At 35.7% G+C, this 21493-nt stretch overlaps 1 protein-coding gene across 1 annotated transcript; it reads right to left on the bottom strand.

Annotated features, from left to right (window-relative positions):
- Positions 1-8812: 8812 nt before the first annotated feature.
- On the bottom strand, positions 8813-10834 carry LOC136774887 (SCAN domain-containing protein 3-like). Its single transcript, XM_066729364.1, has 2 exons — positions 10772-10834; positions 8813-10696 (listed from the first exon to the last, which is right to left on the bottom strand). Exons 1-2 carry the CDS (start codon positions 10832-10834, stop codon positions 8813-8815), a joined length of 1947 nt encoding a protein of 648 aa, XP_066585461.1.
- Positions 10835-21493: the final 10659 nt, after the last annotated feature.

The following is a 21493-nucleotide window of genomic DNA, read 5'->3' as shown; positions in this document are numbered from 1 at the left end:
TCCTTAGGCTCTATATAATTACTATTAACTACCATGCCGCTGCATATTCGACTTCGAAACGCCGAATCAAGCTCCTCCCAGGTAAGTCCTTGTACGTCATTGCTACAACCAGCCCCTGATTTAATATAATTCAATTCCCTCTGCGCTCGTAGCAACAGACACTTTATACACGCGATTTCGGCAAAATTCTTCTGACGCGTTCCAACGGGTAAAGCTCGATCCGCGTTGCTCAATCGTCGAATATGCTCGCGACATTCCAGTACCCACGCATCGTACTCATTCGCACTATTAATTGTAAAAAATTTTCTTCGCAATTCAGTCGACATTTTATGTTTTTTCTTAAAGAAATGACTCTGTCATACGGTGAACAACAACAACAATAAATTAATAATTGCGAATGCGTCTCTCCCGAAGAGTAACGCTTATATATATCGAATAGAGAATGGAAGTAGGGGTATCTACACATCCCATTGTTTCGTCCGAGATGCATACTGACATTGATATACATTGTTTTTTTTTTTTCAGAAGTCTTTTATTCCTTTATATATTGATCATATACAGATTTCATAAAGTAAACATTTTGCAGTGAACATATACCATAATGATTCATACACTTGGGTAACGGTGGTTCGAAATTTTTACTCCATCCAAGACTAAATTTACCCCACTCACACTCCTTCGCATTGTATATATTTTCTAAGTTGCAAATTTTTCTCAACCAATCATATTTCTCCCGTCCTTTCACGAAAATCCAATCTTCATCGTACGACGTTACATACTTTCTTATTACATCTTTATGCTTGTAATAAGGTGAATGACCGTCGGTCCAATTGAATCCATGTCGATTAAAATAAAGCCAACTTTAAAAAAAAAATAAAATTATATACAAAACATTACATTTTAAAAAAAAAAAATACTTACTCATTCTGTTCTCTCTCGAGATCGCTCAACCAAGCTTCTTGAAATGGTGGTGAAAATACATTGTGATACACTTCATTATCACGCAACACCGCAAATTCTTTAACTATAAAACTCTTGTCGGCCAATACAAAACCTTGAAAATCAACGAATGTCGGTGTCATTATCGTCGTCGTCGTCAGTCGCTCGATGCAATACTGAACGATCTTTTTTTTGTTGCATTTAAGAAAATATTAAAATTTAATGTTTTTTTTTAGGAGGGGATATTTTCTAAGAATTTTTTCCCATTGTTAGTTTCTTCGGAAAAAAAATATCTTCCAGAGATTAAGAAAGAATGGACTCCTTATCGAATATAACTTTATATTTTTAAAAAATCTTTCTCTCTCTACGGAGATATTTCTTCGGAGATGCTTCATTTCAGTTTTTATCTTCGTCGAGAATAGCGCAACAATGCATAGAATAACTCACATAATGGATATAGAAGGTTTCTTAGTTTATAAAAAAGAACTTAAATATAAAGATATAGCTATAATTGATTTAAAAAGTAACCAAATTTCTTACGCATCTTTTCGTTTGCGTGACAGTATGAAAAACCTTAGTGAAAAAGACAAAAAAACTGTGTGGTTTTTGCTAAATATGGTGCATGGTATAAAATACAGTGATACGGGATTCGAGAAATACGAGCAGGAGGATGTGGAAGATTTTATTAGAGGTTGCCTAACGTGCGAGAATCCCGTAGTAGCCTACAAGGGAGGGAACATTGAAAAAAATCTATTGAATAGGATGAATGTGGATAATATTAATTTAGAAGTGTATGGTTGCCCTAAGTTTAAGGATTTAATTGAATTATATGATTTTGAAAAAACACCGTGCAATTTACACGTTCGAGAGAAGAACTTGAACAATGAACGTATCCACTGTCCGTACGAGGAGGTATCAGTTTTTGCCAAATGGATAAAAGCAAAAATGTGATTCTTTAAAAATCATAGAGAAATAAAGAGGGGAAAACAAGTCCTCGCAGCCTCATTCAATGTTACAACATCGTCGGTGACAGTAAGAAAAAATGAGCTGCGAAAAGTGTAAATTAATCATGATTCAAGAGGATATTGTTCCTCTTTCACCCACTCCTCCCAGAGAATTGACAGAGGAATACGTGAATCGAATTAACGATTTCTTCAATCGTTACTTCGAAGAGTATGAACGGAAACTGCATCATTATTTGCATAAAAACTGTAAGTATTTATTTTATAATATTTTTACATTTCCATAATTATTATTTGTTTGTAAAATTTTTTTCTTCAAAAAAATAAAGTGAAGAAAGACGAAGAGACTGAGGAAAAAGATATTGAGTCAAAGGAGACGAAGAAGGAAGAAGATAAAGAGGAGAAAAAAATAGAGGAGAAGGAGGAGGAGGAGGAGGAGGAGGAGGAGAAAATAGAGGAGGAAGAATGTAAGTATTTACTTTATTTTTTTACCTTCTCATAATTATTACCTATTTGTATTTTTAAATTAAAGTGAAGAAAGACGAAGAGAAACAGACCGGGGAAGATATTGAGCCAAAGGAGATGAAGAAGGAAGAAGAAGAAGAGAAAAAAATAGAGGAGGGGTAGGAGGAGGAAAAAGATAATGCGTCAAAGCAGACTAAGAAGGAAGATGAATCACCACATTTCTTTTTCTTTTATTATTAAATTTTTATAGAATAGTTTAAAAATTATTGTAGAAATATTATTGTAAATATTCCCCTTCCTATTTCATCAGGGGTAAACGGAAAGAAATCTAATACGTTTTGATTAAGAGATGTAACTCAATCTAGAGTAGAGATAGATAAGGATTATTCGTACTGGAGAGCAATGTCGACTTCAGTAGTGTTTCTGACAGTAGACAAAATGAATTCGAACCAAAAAAAAATCAGTTTACCAGACAAAAAAATGACATTGTTGGATTATCAACAAACAGGAAAGCCTGTAGCTATAGTAAAGCCAACACCGCGGTTAGTAGTAGGACGAAATACATGGAGGCTTCTGCAGCAGCAGCAGCATCAACCACTTCGAAGACCTGCACCGCTTCAGCCTAATGCTGCTGCTGCTGCTGCTGCTGCTGCTGCTGGTGCTGCTGGTGCTGGTGATTCTGATAATGTCAATAATCAACCTATACCACGTCTTTAGCCACCAATCGGTAAGAAAAGTTTTAACTCTTCTAACATTAAGTACTTCATGAAATTAAAATTTAAGACTAATAATAATAATAAATCATTTTCAATTTTTTAATCGCAGATTCTGCTGCTGCTGCTGCTGCTGCTCCAGTTTAAGACCAATATTATCATTACTATTATTGTTATTGTGTGTATATAATATTATTATTAAAAATATATATTAAAAACTACAACGATTGTTCAACTAGCAAACCCCTGCTCCTCAACCTTGAATTCACGTGAAAAATGATAAAACGATATCATCCAAAGTATGGACGAGGTAGTAGAAGAGGAGGATAATAACCTGTTAATAGTTATTGTGAAGTGGAGAAATCTAATACGTATTGATAGAGAAAATAATAATAATAATTATACATTTCGTATTGAGCTTACATCTCTACCATTCTCAGTCTACCGAGTTTGCTTGACGTGATAGTTTCTACAAAAAAAATGGGTGTAATTAAATTGTACAGATTATCTACTGAACAAAATATTGAAAACATTCTAAATATGGATGAATTAGTGGAGGAAGAAGAAGAAGAAGTAGATTTGGAAGGAGATTGGGGTGAAATAGAAGACGTGAATAACAACGCGTTGACCGCGATTGTGAGAATGTTGAGGAAGAAGCTTCAGCGGCAACAATCCACATCAAATATCCAGTCTGATGGGGATAATGACGATGATGATGATGATGATGAGGTTCATCTATCAGATTTTAGTAGTGAAATGGAGTGGGAGGGTATTGATATGGAGCAAGAAATTTCTCCAGAAAATATAATACGGTTCGATGAGGATAATGACGTTCTCCAGCTACTGGAAACCATCAACAATCGGTAAGAATCAATGAAAAAAAAAAAAAAAAAAAAAAAAAAAAAAAATTTTATCAAGTGCTTGGATAAGTAGTATAATAAATATTTTTTCTCGTAGATGATACCGCTCCTACTGCTACTCTCACTACCACTTCATTTTTATAATATTTTATTATTAAATTCAATTATAACTTTTTTTTTTATGTGTGTTATTAAAAATATATTTATAAATTTTAATTAAAAAAAAAAAAAAAAATATCGTTCATTTCACAACCTCAAAATTCTATTTCTCCTTCTCCTTCTCTTTGACTGCGTTCCGCTTCTCGGATAGGAGGCTAATACGTTTTGATAAAGAGTAGACTAATATGTATGTATTGATAAAGAAGAAAGAAAGGTATCAGATTAACTACAAAATACGTGTCTAATCAGTAAGTTCATATTTCATTGGAAGATCGTTTTGCATATGAGCGACTAGTGACGAAAAATCTTGAGATCATTTTAACGCTAGCAACGACAGTGACAATGTTCTGTGATACACCTAAAAAACGAGACATTTTTGAGAATAATCCTGATTTTGATGCCTTGATTGAAGACCTTGTGGGGATAATAAGTGAAATAGAGGAACAAATAGAGGAAGAGGACGAAGATTTGTTGAGGAATCCGGAGGATAATCCTGAATTTAGCGCCTTGGTTAAAGAACTTGTGGAAATAATGGGTAAAATGGAGGAAGAAGTGCAAGAGGACGAAGATTTGTTGGGTGACGATCCTGATTTGATAGTACTAGTTGAAAAACTAGTGGAGCTCAGAAATCGAATACAAGAAGGGCTACAGCAAGCGGAGCAAGAGCAGGTGGAATAAGAGGAAGAAGAAGAAGAAGAAGAGCATGAGGAGGAGGAGGAGGAGGAGGAGGAGGAAAACGAAGGAGAAGCAGCGAAAGCCTAAAAATCTTTTTGTGATTTTTGTAAGTATATTTGCTTTGTTAAAATAGTTATTACAATATCAAAAAAAAAAAAAAAAATAACAAAATGTTTCTCAAATGTGTCCCAGGTGAAAAATATGGCCACACAAACGGAGTCCATTGCTACAAGAACTGAGGCTACGCAAATGGAGCCTCAGATAGATCTCACACCACATTACTGGTGTACAAATTGTACAAAATATGGTCACCTACGCATCAATTGTTCACTACCAGAGTGGTGTAGCATTTGTCATAAATATATACATCATGCAATTGAATGTAAAAAAAATTTCTAAAAAAAAGCATTGTAAATAAAACCTTTTTAATACTTCAATAAATTATAATTAAAAAAAAAAAAAAAAGATTCCCTTTTTTCTAACTTACGAAAAAAAAAAAAAAAAAAAAAAAAAATATGGGGGAGCGATCACTGGATCGCTCTCTACGAGTATTCTCTCTCTCTCTCTCTCTCTCTCTCTTTCTCCAAAGCGTCTACACTATTCGCCTTAAAAGAAGTCGGTCGCGCGGGCACCCAGGAGCGTAAAGACTCGGTTGGGCACCCCCCAACTCTCATCCCAGGAGCGTCAAGATTCGCTTGGGCACCGCTCTTTAAGGAATTTAAGGTAAAAGGGGGAGGCCACATTTGTACCCCCCCCCCCCCCCCCCCCCCCACCAAAGGAGTCAGAGGGGGGATACACGCGACAACTATCGGTAGTTAGCGATACCGACAATCATCGATGGAATCTCTCTCTCTCTCTCTCTCTCTCTTTCTCTCTTTCTCTGCGTCCACTGCTTAACGTAAGAGTGGGCCCACGTGTGTACCCTACGAGTTTAACGTCGGGGGAGGAGGATGCGCATGCGCACAACCGCTCGAGGAGAGGGGGCAATTCCCCTACTTCCCTTGCCCCCGCGGGACCCCGACCCCCTCGTCACCCGGTCATAGAATCCCCTTAGCTACTCTACTTATAATAAACTCAATGTTTTTATATTAATCTGTTAACAAATGCAATTATTTATTTATTATTGAGTCCAATAAGTTAATGGTTATTAAAAAAAAAATCGTTGTAAAGAAAAAAAATGAAAAAATATTAACCTCTGCCAAGAATCGAACCCGAGCCCGCCGCGTGACAAATGGCAACCTTACCGTCTGCGCTACAGCGCTCATTTGGTGGATCAAGAGCAACTCGGCCTTTTAAAGACTGACTACAATTCTTTCATTAACTCGTGATAAACTATCAAGAATTAGCTATAATAATAAGTACATTTATTTACACAGCATTATTGCACTAAATTTATTATGTTTTTAATTTGAAGCATACATTTTGAATTAAGATATGAGAGTTTAAGGATAATAATGTAGTACTCTAAATACAAAATTATTCATATGCTCAACCATCATAAATTATTCGATTACAGGTAACGTATTGTTATATACATATAACTACTTATACTACTTTTCTCTATTAACTAGCCAATAACTAGAATTAAAACATTTAATTAATAAAAGTTAATTTAATTCAAAAAGGCTCCGGTTGCATTCTAACCAAGAGCCGTGTGGCGTCATTCGTATGCAACCTGAACCTCTTTCTTAGGCAACAGTACTTCTCTGTTGCCAGGGCCTCAGAGCGCGCGTGGCTAAAAATCTTAGTCAGCTATTAGAACAATCGTCTTATTGACGCACGGTTGACTTAGTAACCACTGACGCACGATCGATTCCCTAAAACCATACCATATATGGTCATGAGAATCGATGCATTTTGAGGCAACGACTTGACTGCTCGGTTCCTGACCGATCAGTCCAGGCCCAGCAGTAACTAAAACAAGTCATTTGTGACTTTAACCGAGCATTAGCTCCCAAGTCACTCTAATTTCAATCTAACTTCAATTAGATAATCTTTTTATTTAAAACCTCTAAAAACCTGTATAACTATAATTTATTTTTATAACTCAACATTGTAAAATAACTCTACAAGGAGTGAATAAATTTAGTTGTACCAAAAGTACTTGAATTAGTTCGTCACGGTGTGAACCCATAACAGTATATTATAATATTACTTAATTAATTTATGACAATGGAGCATATGAATAGTTTTGTCTTTAGAGTACTGTATGCGGTTACCCTTAAACTATCGTATCTTCATGCAAAATGTATGCTTCAAATTAAAAACATAATAAATTTAGTGCAATAATGCTGTGTAAATAAATGTACTTATTATTACAGCTAATTCTTGATAGTTTATGACGAGTTAATGAAAGAGTTGTAGTCAGTGTTTAAAAGACCGAGTTGCTCTTGACCCACCAAATGAGCGCTGTAGCGCAGAAGGTAAGGTTGCCGTTTGTCACGAGGCGGGCTCGGGTTCGATTCTTGGCAGAGGTTAATATTTTTTCATTTTTGTTCTTTACAACGAATTAATTTTTTAATAACCATTAACTTATTGGACTCAATAATAAATAAATAAATGCATTTGTTAACAGATTAATATAAAAACATTGAGTTTATTATACCTCAACTCATTATTAGTTATAATAAGAACGCATTTTTTGTATTTATTACCGAATCTAATAAATTAATAGCTACATATAAGCATTTCATAAATATTAAAAACTAATTTAGTAAAAGGATTTTTATTTGCTTCGAATTTTTTGGTAAACGCTGCATCACTTCACACGGATGACATTTAAAAATGTGTTGGTTAGCGGTAGTCGCTCTTCTTCTAACGCCGAAGTCTCCCGAAGTTCAAATCACACCTATGCTGACCATGCATAGCTGTTGTGTACCCCTTTCCTTCGAATTCTCGATAGTGCTGCTGAAATATATTATCTATAAAAGACTCTTACACTGATAAAATGCCTTAGACCGTGGACACAATTCAATTTACTTTCGCACTTAGAACAGAAATTAATTATTGTGTTTAAAATCTTTTTGAAACATCTTTAAATTTGCAATCAATATGTTTCTATAACAAATAATGTTGGTATGTCTTCTAGTATCAAAGATAAAAAAATTGTATGTTCATGATCTGAATCATTTTCTTTGCGGACAGTATATTTATAAGACATTTCAATTTATAAAGAAAGATAGAAGATATACATAAGTTTGGAGTATAAGACCTAACACCAGAAAAAAGCATTGAAAAAACAGCATAGATTGCTTCTTAGTTAAACCCAAAAACCCTTTCGTGCTTGTTTAAAAGATTTTAAAATGAAAGTAAATGCTACATCACATCAATCCGCAGGATTATTACAATAATTATATATTCTATAAATCACGATTTGTTTGGGAAAGGATGAAGGGTTTCAAGGATTGTAAGCTCTCCCACCAGCGACAAGGTGTTGCAATCTTTAGGGAGTGAAAGAAAAAATATAAACGTTTCTACATGCTTAACAAAATTTTAAACTATAATCAGTCATTAAAACTGGAGAAATAATTGAATCGAAATAATAGATATATTTTTTTTTGCATGCTGTTTTTATGAAATATAGAACTAAAAGTAAATAAACCGAAGGTGATAGCAGCTGTAAAGTTAGAAAAACAAATAACTTATTGTGTATAGACAGTATATTTTGTTGCGAATCATCAGTATTTATGTTATGAATTTATAAGTATCTAATTGACAGTATTTAAACATAAAGAGCAGCTCCTAACAACGCAGATGACTGAAAAGCTCACTTAGAGTCAACTTTTCGTCATGTGTGCTATTATGGGTGATTGTAATCTAATTGGTGAAGGAAAATTTAGAAACAACACTTTGGAAAATTTGAAGGATAGAATAGCGGCTTAAAGCAAGAACAAAAGGAGAAGCATTACAGGTTGAAAGCAGTAAGTAAGTGTTTAAAAGATTATTATCAGAATGAAAGTATAGTAAGGCTAAAATGGAATTCTGAATGTAAAATAATGATTTCAAGTTAAATTTTTGAATCAGCTACGCTACTTTAAATTTAATATAAAATTTCACTGTTGTGTAATTCTAAATGACGAGAATCTACTTTGAATGTTAAACAAGTTTTATTATGAGCTTGAAATGAAGAACGAATCTTGCAAATAGCATTTAACAAATCCGATGAAATCGCGTTTCTTTTATTAGTACGTACGTCAGTTACAATTGAGAAGATTCGTTCTGCCTCTGCATTTGAATGTGGCAACGACAAAACCATATTTGCAATTTTTTTTAAATTTGGAAACATCGCGGTATCATTAAAATCTGTTATTAAACCAACTTTGTGCCAAAAATCAACAGCATTTAATTTTTTTAGTTTTTCTTTAATATCATGATCTAATAAAGGCAAATTACACCATTCTAAATCTACTTCATTTTGCTGAAACACATTTGGTAAACAAGTCAGAACCGGGTTTAAATCTGTAATTTTATTAATTCTTATACGTTGGTCCAGTGCCACATCTGGACTAATGAAATTTAATTTTGAAAAAAATGAATCTTTAATGGGTAACCTTTGGTGCATCTCCCGCAGTGCAACTTTATAAAAATTGAAACAATTAATTTGAATATTTTCCGATTTCTCACTAGGCAAAGTTTGAAATAATTTTTTACATTCAGAGCCAAAGAATACGTCGGTGATAGGCAGATAAATTTCGGAATCTGAATAATCTAATTCAGAAATATTATCTAAATGTTCCGGCTTAATGCAATTTTGAGCAAATTGCCGCATAAAGCTTACGCTTATTACAGCATATTTATTAATTAATGTTTCTCTACCTTGAAAAGTGGCGTTAAATTTATTAAATATTGTTAATGCGTAATTTAGAAAAAAGAAATATGACTTAAGCTCTTCATTCAAACATAATAAAATTTTTTCCGCAGATTCTATTTTTGCATCAAGCCAAGCATCCTGGAAAAATAATTTTAACGGATTCCAATTCTCAAGAAGTCTACAAACACACTTTTGTGTTGTAAGCCATCGCGTTCCAGATAATTTAATTAATTTTCGCGTTTCTACGTTACAATATTCTTGAAAATCTTGTAAGATAGCAGAACGTTTCGGACTTGAAGATATAAAGGTTGCTACGCTTCTAATTAAAAATTCACAATCGGATGGTAACTCTTTACTACATTTTTTTGCAATTATTGCTGACGTATGGCAGATGCAATTTATAAGTATTACTCGCGGTACAGAATCTTTTAAACGAGTTAAAAATGAATCTCTAGCACCAATCATAACTGAGGCGTTATCTGAAGCAAAGCCGATTATATTATTAAATGGAATTTTAAACAAATCTAAACAATTTTTAAATGCATCATACAGTTTTCCCGCAGAACTGTCTTTTGCGTCAATCTCTAATAATTTTAAAAGTTCAGTAATTAATTTACCGGTCTCGGGAGAAATATATTGTACTAAAATGCAGAGAGATTTACTATTAGTTTTATCAGTACTTTCGTCCATCAGTATAGAAAAATATTGATTCTGTAAAATTTGCACGGTTCTCTCTGTCTCTCGTGTTCCTAAATTATTTTTTATAATTTCCGTACATTTTGTACGACCCAATGTAAAACGTTCTACTATCTCTTGATCTTGGAAAATATCTTTTAAAAGTGGAATTAAATGATCTACTGTCTGAATGGCAATGTTATGTTCAGCGTAAAATGCTGATAATTTAATTTCCGCGATTTTAATTTTTTCATCTAATTCTAATTTTTTACATTCCGCGACTACATCTGTAATGTTTTCCAATTTATCTGGTATCAACCTACGTATACTACATTCGTGCATTTTTGTTTGAGCATGCTGTTTAAAGTAATAAACCCCACACCGTAACTGAACATTACAACTTTTGCAAAAAGCAAAAGTTGAATTTCCAGGTACGGCCTGAAGCCAATGTTTAAAAAGAGGGTTATTTAACCATATATCGCGAAATTTTTGAAAAAATTTTTTGATACTTACCTTACCACTCCTCTTCGGGCTGCTGGAAAGTCCACTGGGTCCTGCTTCATCGATGTGCTCCATTTTTTTACGTTTTTCCGATTTATTAAAACAAACGTTTAAAGTCGGCTATGACCATAGCACGACTGAAATATTTAAACAATTGAAGGTTTTACTTCATCAAGGTACCACGCACCGTACAAGGGACCCAGTGTACACATATTCCAGTTATTAATAATTTCTATTTATTTATGCATGTATTTCATTAAGACTAAAAAATAAATTATGTAATATAAAACATCTTAACAAATATTTTAATACATATATATACAACGCTTAGCATGTTTTAACAGAATAACCTACCAAAAGTATATTGAATATTTATAATATACTTAATAGGATCATGTATTTATATTTGGTTTTTTAAAATTATTTTATTTTTGTTAATAACTATTATACCTATATTACTAATCATTCTATGTTATTGCTCTATTTAAATCACGTAATTATCATATAGGTAAGCTTATGGTTTAGGAATAAATAATTACAAGAAATTATTCAAAATTTATTCATTTATTAGCATTTTGTTTAATATTCACAATTACAATTGAAAAAAAAATTATGTAGTTGCGGGGCATGTTTTTACATTGTGCCAGTCCTTGGAGTCACAGCCTGTAGAGCCATCCTACGCATGCGTCAAATAGGCTGATCTGGCAGCTCTGCCCCGAAGTTGTTTATGGTCCCAAAGAGAGCGTAGCTCTGTTGGCTTTGGCGCCCCACGTTGCACGAGGAAGCCTAACGGCGGGTCGTGGCATGTCCCTGGCCTGAGAGTGAAGCCATCGCGTCGCGTCCCCTTTGGTTGTGCAGTGGTTCAGGGAAGTGCGCATGATTCTCTCCCTTCGCGGCCCCTCGGTTATCTTCGGCTGCGGCATGGGCGTTTAGAGGAAAAGGAGGGGTGTTGGACCCGATCGAGGATCGAAAGACTAGATGTGCCCGAATGTAGGGTGCGAATAGTTGTCGAAATTAGGCTACTATTTATGTTTATTTATATAAAGTTACTTCATAAATATATTGTAACGAATAATAAATCATATGCTAAACAATCTGCGGAGACTGACGTTGATTTCAAAATATTCCAATGTACAGCAGGGGTCGGTCTTAGGACCTCTCCTGTGGAACATTTGTTTCGACGGGCTGTTGCGGTTGAGTCTTCCGCATGGTTGCATGTTGACTTGTTACGCGGACGATACGGCATTGTGTGTGTCGGCGGGTAGTGTTGGGTCCTTGCAGTTGAAGGCTAATAGGGCTTTGTCGCGTATCGTTTTGTGGCTTGAGGGGAGGAACCTGAAGGTGAACGCCTCCAAATCGGAGGCTGTTTTCTTCTCTAGAAGGCGGTCTGATCAGGCTTCGCGGGTTTTGGTTGGGGGTGAGACGGTTTCTGTCTCCCCGCGGATGAAATACCTTGGGGTGTGGTTGGATCGTCGTCTTTCCTTCAAGTTTCATATTGATTGCATGGTGGGAAAAGCTAAGAAGGCTGGGTGGACGTTGAGTAGCGTATTGCCGAACGTGGGTGGGTCGGGGGTCTCGGGAAGGATGTTGTACACGAATTTAGTGCACAGCATTCTTCTTTACGGGGCCCCTTGCTGGGTTGAGGCTGCCTCTCGCCCAACCATTATGAGGTCCCTAATCTCCGCGCAGAGGATCATGGCGCTGAGGGTTTCCCGCGCGTGTCGTACTGCCCCGTCTTGTGCGTTATTAGTAATTTCGGGCATACCACCGGCCCATCTTTTAGCCTTGGAACGCAGGGAGGTGTACGATGCGTCGCGTGCGGGTTGCTCCTCGGCTGGCATGGCCGAAGCGCGGAGATTGGCGAGGGCTAATCTAGTAGATAGATGGCAGGCAGCCTGGGACGCGGATGTTAGGGGTAGGTGGACCCACCGCCTCATCCTGGACATTCGGTCTTGGCTGGCTTCCAATTGTAGAAACTTGAGCTACCATGTTTCTCAGATGCTCCTGGGACATGGTAGTTTCATGAGTCATCGCGCAAGGGTGGACCGCAGGGCGACGCCCGACTGCTGGTGCACCCCGAATCCAATTGCGGATACGGCGGAGCACACGCTGTTGTGGTGTCCCCTGTGGGAATGCGAAAGAGCAGAACTCTGTGATGCTTCAGGTGTGCCCTCGTTGGAGGTGGGGACCTTTGTGTCTCTGGTTACGAGGACGCCGAAGGCCTGGAAGGCATTTGCCAGGTTTTCGGCTAGGGTCCTCACCTCCAAGGACAGTAGAGTCAGAGATGAGGAGTCTTCTGCTCTCTCCTCTGGGGTGGGGTAAAGTCCGGGGTTTGTTTATGGGGATGGCCTCATAAGGTCGTAGAGTAGAGCGTATACCCTCCTACCTGATGTATAAGCTCTGCTTGGTACCGTGTAGGAGGGCAGGTAGGGGGTTTTGGTGGATTAGAATCCCACATAACCTCCGGCTGAAACATCGGCCGCCGTAGGTACTTAATAAGCCATAGGCTTTAATAAGTTTCCCCCTACCTGGCAAAGCGTCGGAAAAAAAAGTATTATATTAAAAAAGCTTGTAACGAAGTTCCCTGTTACGTATACGAGATACCGAATAAAAATTATAAAAGCTACCGAACAGTGGATAATATTAATCCCTACGTTACCGACTCGTGAGATAGGCCCACGAGTGGATTATAGCTAACGTCAAGGATAGACCCCGTTGACAGACAGAGGCCCGGATGAAAAGACCGGCGCTCCAGTAAACGATGTCCAGGTTACCCTGAGAAATAAGGCAGGGCCATGCCAAACAACCCAGGCAACCTGAAATAAGGAGAAGCGGCCTCGAGGAGTCCTAAAAAGAATGACCGTGTCTATAAGTCCCCACGAGGAGGGGAGTTAGAACATCAAGTTTGGCTTGATCGCTGGTTACGCGCTTCAAGCAGGTTTCGCGAATGTCGTGCGCAGACTGTCATAGCAGGCAGTCGGAACGCGACCATTGAACTGTGCTGATGTGTCCGTGCGTGCTGGTGAGCGCGTGACGCGGCACTCAGGCAGCTATGGGTCCGTTTGCGTACGTGAGGCGTGTGCTATAGGCCAGCCTGCACGTACGTCACGACAGGATACCGGCCAATGCTTAGTGGGTTGTGCAGGGGCGTAGTTAGCCCGTTGGAATGTGTCAAGATGCCCTCCGTAATCCCATAGGCTTGCGCTATGGCTGGGCGGGCCGCGAACATTGTCTCTGTGGTGGTCCGCTCCTGGCAAACTCTATGCTTGGCAATGATACCGCATGTTCCCGCACTCCTCACAACCACCTGTGTGTGGGTGGTGAGGGATAAATGTATGCCCCTCGGCAGATAGGTCTGTGAGGCTCGGACTTCCGTAAGGAACCCTCCCTTCTCTCCACGACCTAGCATACTGAGCGACCCTGGCTACCGCTACCGTCCAAATGCATGGCCGCAGGGCCGTATAAGAAACATAGAAAATGGAGTCGAAAGACTCAAATGATAACGTAGGGTTGTTGGCCACCCAACTGACCAACTGACGCCCTGATACCGATAAATAAGGGCGGGCGAAGGTAACGGGAAAACCCGTAGTGTGAGTGGCCCCTCACACTGACGGGAATAACGTTACAATTATTACAGCCAATTCTTGATCGTTTATGACGAGTTAATGAAAGAATTGTATTCAATCTTTAAAAAGCTGTTTTGCTCTTGGTATAGCAAGCGAGTGCTCTAACGCAGGCGGTAAGGTTTCCGTTTGTCATGCGGTGAGCTCGGGTTCGAGTCTTGGTGAAGTTTAAAATTTTTTGATTTTTTTTTTTAATTACAAGGAATTTTTTTTTTAATAACCATTAACTTATTGGACTCAATAATAAATAAAAAAGTGGATTTGTTAACAGATGAATATAAAAACATTGAGTTTATTTTACCTCGACTCATTTGTTATAATAAAACGCATTTTTTGTATTTATTACCAAATCTAATTAATTAATGCCTACATTTTACCATTTTATAAAAATTAAAAATCAATTTAGGAAAAGCATTTTTATTTTATTTATTCACTTATACCATAAGTACCTCAGCTGTCAGATAGATCAAAGCTGTCACTACTCCTTATTTCTTTATTACACTTTATTTTTCCGTATACTAACATTTGTCTTCATTCACGCCGTTCACGGTGACAGGCTTTGAAAAGAGATGAAACGGGAGATTGCTCATGGCAGGGTCCTAAAATAATCTTTGCCGTGTAGGCAGCGCTGATGTTTGAAAATTCCATAAAGCCACTAACGCCATCTGTCGGACGCGAATGAGAAGCACTTTGTTAGGCACACACACCATTACTGTGGTGCGAATGCGTGTGCAACCTCCTACGGCTACCATCGCTCAGCTTCGTAAATCTTCGCTATACATCGAGTTCGAGAGAGAACGGCATAGTTTTATCGGATCTCTCTCTCCCTCTCGATCTAACTTTCGTTTAGCCGAAGAGCCGAGTAAAATTCCTTTTCGTCCTGCTTCAATCCTCCTCCATCTTTCAAATCTGAGATTCGAGTTCGATTCCATCCAATAAAATTTTATTTTTTATTGTAGAATGTTTTTTTATTGCCATGAACATATTAGATTAAAAAATATGTAAAAATGGGGTTTTAATATTCCATAGTTACGCTCAAAATATTCTTATAAAAATTTAATTTTTATTTCGTTATCAATTCAAATAAGTTATTAATGATTACTATAAATATTCTAAAATTATAAAAAATGAAAAAAAAAGAGTCGAAGGGGTCTCGAACCTGGGCTCACCGGTTCCAAAAGCCGAGACCTTACCACATGCGCTATAAGAGACTTAAGGATAAAGATGATAAACTTGCATAAACTTTATAACTACAAATTCGCGTACTCTCCATGTTACACAGATACAAGTATACCTTCTTTCGATATATTTATACTTTATACTGTGAAATTAAACCAAATGTATGAAAATATTATTAGGTTAATTTTAAGGCCCTAGAATCGTTAATACATTTTCTATAAATTCGCCGTTTTGACTCTTAAATTAATTTACAGAGCCATGTAAAACATTAATTTGTTCTGTTTCAAGAGACACGGTAGTGTCTCGACGGCAAGTACATAAAAGTAAAAAAAGTCATGCCTATACCGCCGTCGAGGCACTACTCTCTTATACAGCTAGTTGAGGCGTCCCAATTTTCAAACCGATTTTTCTCCGTGAATAATCCATTGCCATTATTTAAGTAAAGTTTTTCTTAAAATGGTTTTGAAAAAGCTTTCATTTGCGCCTAAGAACATCAAAATCGGTTCACGCAATTCAGAGATCTCATACTCTGTTAGCTATATATATATCGAAAATAAAATTTTCCTTCATAATCTTCTTCTTCTCCAGCCAGAATGTATGTCTCGGGCTGTAGTTGGTCGCTAAGAAAAATGACGTCATTTTCACAACGCTTCCAACATAATATACTCAACGACCAAACTATATGGTTGTGAACTGTCAATTCGGCGACTATATTGAACTGTGTAAATTGTAATGTGAGGTTATTTTTATTTAATGCAGTGAGATTATTCATCGTGTTGCGATATTGCATCTGTTAATTTCTACAATCACAAATAATTCAATTAAAAGTGACTGAAGGATTCGCGAATTAGATAAGTATAACAATATATTTTACAATACAGGATGTAGTATACTTTGTGGTAATTTGTGGTACTTTGTGGTATTTCTTTTTCAGATTAATTTAAGACAGAACATTTTCATATTCATTGATGAGGATAGAGCTGACTGGATTAAATAAGATTAATAGTTACAACTCTGTGCCAATGAGAAGCATACTTTCAACATTAATGTGCATCGGTCATTATCAGGAGGATATTAATAGAAAGAAATTGTTAAGGTATTTAATAATCATATGCTAAACTTTCAGGTATTGAAATCATTAATCAAATGCATGTTTTGCTTTTTGTTTTCTTTAAAGTGATATTGATTGTAACTATCCGATAGGTTATATCATATATATACGAACAAATATTTCAGATTAAATTATGGCAATGCTTATTTGAAAGATATGAAACATTTCAAAGAATATTCATTTACGTAAAATACAAGTTGACCAGTATTTGGATTTGAACAAATTATACGATAGTAGATGTTTACAAAAGATGTGAAGAAAACCAAATATTACAGAAGTTAGGTCAACAAGCAATAAAGAAAATGGAGATGGAGCAAAATCAAATAGTGTTAAGTAACTGAGATGTTTCATGTTCCTTCAAATATTTATTTTATTTGAAGATTAAGATTGTTAAATGATGAATTTGATTTCAGGCTTACTCATAGTGTTATCATTTAGTATTTTACAGTCACTGTGCAAGTGTATTATAGCAAATAGTAATACTTGTGCTTTGACTTAAATACATTTGATACAATTGAACTAAAAATCCAAGGAGGAAGGTTCGCTCATATAATGACTGATGGAGTTGAATAAAAAATTGGACTATTCACTCCTGCATTTTCTGAGACTTGAAACAGGCCAAGATGAAAGCTTTGAAAGATTGGCAAAGTAAGAAATGGCCAATATTCACAAAAAAGTCAACCATTGCTCAGCTATGATTTAAGGATGGGATTCATTGGATGAAATTATATAAAGTTGAGTTAATAACTGCTGATTATTTTCCTCCATTACCTATGCAAGTATTCTAGGCCAGAGGCAGTATACTAGTCATTGGTATGGATAAAAAAATGCACGTTTATTCTCAATGAGAAAAATCTCAGATAAAAATTAATTGTTTCGACTCCGTTTTGCAGCACCAGTTATCCGATCAGTTTGAAAAGTGTTTAGATATTTGTGAAATGTACATATGAGGACTCTGGCACAGGAAATGTTATAAGGACCACTCATCAATGTAATTTTCATGCGACCTTTGTCAAGAGTTAGCAGCATAAACGGATCAATGAATAGTGCTGAAAAGAAACGGAGTATGCAAAACGACAATGCCAACTTCGACTATATGCTTGATTCTAGCTTATTCGAAGCTTTACGAATTGCTTGTCCAGTCTTGCCCCTGTATCACCCAAGTAGCTGATGGAGTTACTGAAGTTTGGCAAAGTCAGATGTTGGTAAAAAGTCAAGTGTTGACAAACAAATGAAATGATTCATGTTTTTGTTTAAAATATTATTTTCTTTGAATATTGAGATTGTTAAATGATGAATTTGATTTTAGGTTTCCTGGTAGTGTCGTCATTTAGTATTTTATAGTCACTGTACAAGTCTATTACAGAAAATAGTAATACTTGTGCTTTGACTTAAATACATTTGGTGCAATTGAACTAAAAATCCAAGGAGGAAGGTTCGCACATATAATGACTGATGGAGTTGAATAAAAAATTGGACTATTCACCCCTGCATTTCTTGAGACTTAAAACGGGCCAAGATGAAAGCTTTGAAAGATTGGCAAAGTAAGAAATGGCCAATATTCACAAAAAAGTCATCTATTGCTCAGCCATAATTTAAGGATGAAATTCATTAGATGCAATTCTGTAAAATTGAGTTAGTAACTGCTGATTGTTTTCCTCTGTTACTTATGCTAGTATTCTAGGCCAAAGGCAGTATACTGGTCATTGGTATGGATGAAAAAATGCACGTTTATTCTCAATTGAAACTCAGTCCAAAAATTAATGGTTTCCACTCCATTTTGCAGCACCAAAAATCCGACCAGTTTCAACAGTGTATAGAAATTAGCGAAACGAATATTTGAGGACTCTGGCACAGGAAATGTTATAAGGACGACTCGCCAATGTATCTCCTATATCACCTTTGTCAAGAATTAGCAGCATAAATGTGATAGTAATTGGTGCTAAAAAGAAACGTGGTATGCAAAACGACATTGTCAGCTTTGAATATATGCTTGATTGTAGCTTATTCAAAGCTTTGCGTATTGCTTGTCCAGTCTTGCCCCAGTATCAACTCAAGTAGTTGATGAAACTAGTGAAGTCTGGAAAGGTCAGATGGTAGTAAAAGTCAAATGTTGAGAAACAGAAAATGTAAATTAATTAAAACATACATTTTACTTAATTATTTTTATATGTTGAAAGTATGTTTATTGAGTATGAAAAATTTAATCAAACTTTTATTATAGTGAAACTGAAAACATTAAACAAGTAGCCGGGGCATTAATTATGAAGTTCATTTATGCAGAATGCGTTACAAATATCAATAAATTCAATGTGTTGACTGTGATATTTTTTCAATATTAATATATATTATTTTATTAGTTAAGCGCTGCTGTTTCAAAAAATGAGAAGTGTGGAAATTTTCTTTAAATTCTGTAGAAAAATTAAAAGAATTATTTAATTTTTTAAATATTATACTCTTACAAAACGTTATGAAATCCCACAAAAAACAGACTTCGCCTGTAAAAAAAAGACGGCAAGTACATAAGCCATCTCGCATAAATAATATAGTAAAATTATCCAATTAAAAAAAGTAGTGAAATCCAAATATTAGGCAAGTATATTTTATTACCTTAGCAAAAGTTAAATTTTCGAAAAAAAAAGGAACAAAAAAGTGACTTGCCAGGCCCGTAATGTCCATGCACAGTGGGAAATTGAACTGTGTGTAAGATTCAGCTATAGCGTTGTATAGCAAATTTCATGTTAAAATACAGAGTGAAGTTAGCCGAACCACAGACGATTCTATTTCTCACTGTGCATGGACATTACGGGCCCGGCAAGTAACTTTGTTGTTCCTTTTTTTTTCGAAAATTTAACTTTTGCTAAGGTAATAAAATATACTTGCCTAATATTTGGATTTCACTACTTTTTTTAATTGGATAATTTTACTATATTATTTATGCGAGATGGCTTATGTACTTGCCGTCTTTTTTTTACAGGCGAATAATTAATAACTGTATGTTTAGAAAAAAAAAGCTTGTAATTATACAGAAATATTAATTTAAATAGTCGAAGCGGTGAATTTGTAGAGTAATAAATATTAACGATTAAGATCACTCGCGCGTTAAACTATGCATGTAATGGAACGAAAAATACAATCTTTTCGAAAGAAAACCCAAGTTCTAAAGGGAAATGAAAAAATACGTAGGTAATAAAATGGCATGCAATTCAAATATAAAAGTGAAGTGTTCTGTGTTTCACTTTCTCGTTTTAAATATTATTTGACACTTCAAAATTACTAATTCAGTCATAAAGCCGGAATTGATTTATTACAAATTTAAAAGATGTCTAAATAATATAGTAGATGTCTAGGGCCATATAATTAATCTAATAATATTTTCATATATTAGGTTTAATTTCACAGTATAAAGTATAAATATATGGATAGAAGGTATACTTGTATCTGTGTAACATGGAGAGTACGCGAATTTGAAGCTATAAAGTTTATGCAAGTTTATCATCTATATTTTTAAGTCTCTTATAGCGCATGTAGTAAGGTCTCGGCTTTTGGAACCGATGAGCCCAGGTTCGAGACTTCTTCGACTCTTTTTTTTTCATTTTTTATAATTTTAGAATATTTATAGTAATCATTAATAACTTATTTGAATTGATAACGAAATAAAAATTAAATTTTTATAAGAATATTTTGAGCGTAACTTTGGAATATTAAAACCCCATTTTTATATATTTTTTAATCTAATATGTTCATGGCAATAAAAAAACATTCTACAATAAAAAAAAAATTATTGGATGGAATCGAACTCGAATCTGAGGTTTGAAAGATGGAGGAGGATTGAAGCAGGACGAAAAGGAATTTTACTCGGCTTTTCGGCTGAACGAAAGTTAGATCGGGAGGGAGAGAGAGATCCGATAAAACTATGCCGTTCTCTCTCGAACTCGATGTATAGTGAAGATGTCCGAAGCTGAGTGATGGTAGCCGAAGGAGGTTGCACACGCATTCGCACCACAGTAATGGTGTGTGTGCCTAACAAAGTGCTTCTCATTCGCGTCCGACAGATGGCGTTAGTGGCTTTATGGAATTTTCAAACAGCAGCGCCGCCTACCGGCAAGGATTATTTTAGGACCCTGCCATGAGCAATCTCCCGTTTCATCTTTGCTTTGAATATAATATATATAATTTTTGATATATTACGTTCTGCATTTAAGATGGCGACTGACGTATTTCCGCTGGCAGCAGAGATGAAACGGGAGATTGCTCATGCCGTGTCCCAAAGCAATCCTTGCCGATAGGCGGCGCTTCGATCCCATCGTTTAGCTTCCTGCAGCTTCCAGATGATTATGCCCTGCGCCATCTATCGAAACTGCTGCAAACCAACACGGCAGAGCTTCGAATAGGGTAAAACAGATCTACATTAGATAATTTTATAATTTAAGAAAATATTTTTATTTTAGCGTAGAAAGATACACGAAAATAGCATTAATTGGTTAACAAACGAAATTAATAAAAGTATTATACATATACCCATCATTATTATTACAATATCCTTCTTAAATTTAAATATATGACTTCCAGATGTTTTGTTTGATATATATATATATATATATATATCAAACAAAACATCTGGAAGTCATATATTTAAATTTAAGAAGGATATTGTAATAATAATGATGGGTATATGTATAATACTTTTATTAATTTCGTTTGTTAACCAATTAATGCTATTTTCGTGTATCTTTCTACGCTAAAATAAAAATATTTTCTTAAATTATAAAATTATCTAATGTAGATCTGTTTTACCCTACTCGAAGCTCTACCGGTAGT

Source organism: Prorops nasuta, unplaced genomic scaffold, assembly GCF_024137725.1.
Source record: "Prorops nasuta isolate Cenicafe-Biocafe unplaced genomic scaffold, Cenicafe_Pnas_1.2 PNAS00007, whole genome shotgun sequence".
NCBI classification, from domain to species: Eukaryota; Metazoa; Arthropoda; class Insecta; order Hymenoptera; family Bethylidae; genus Prorops; species Prorops nasuta.
Note: the sequence above shows the minus strand (reverse complement) of the source record. Positions and strands in the feature narration are given on the sequence as shown.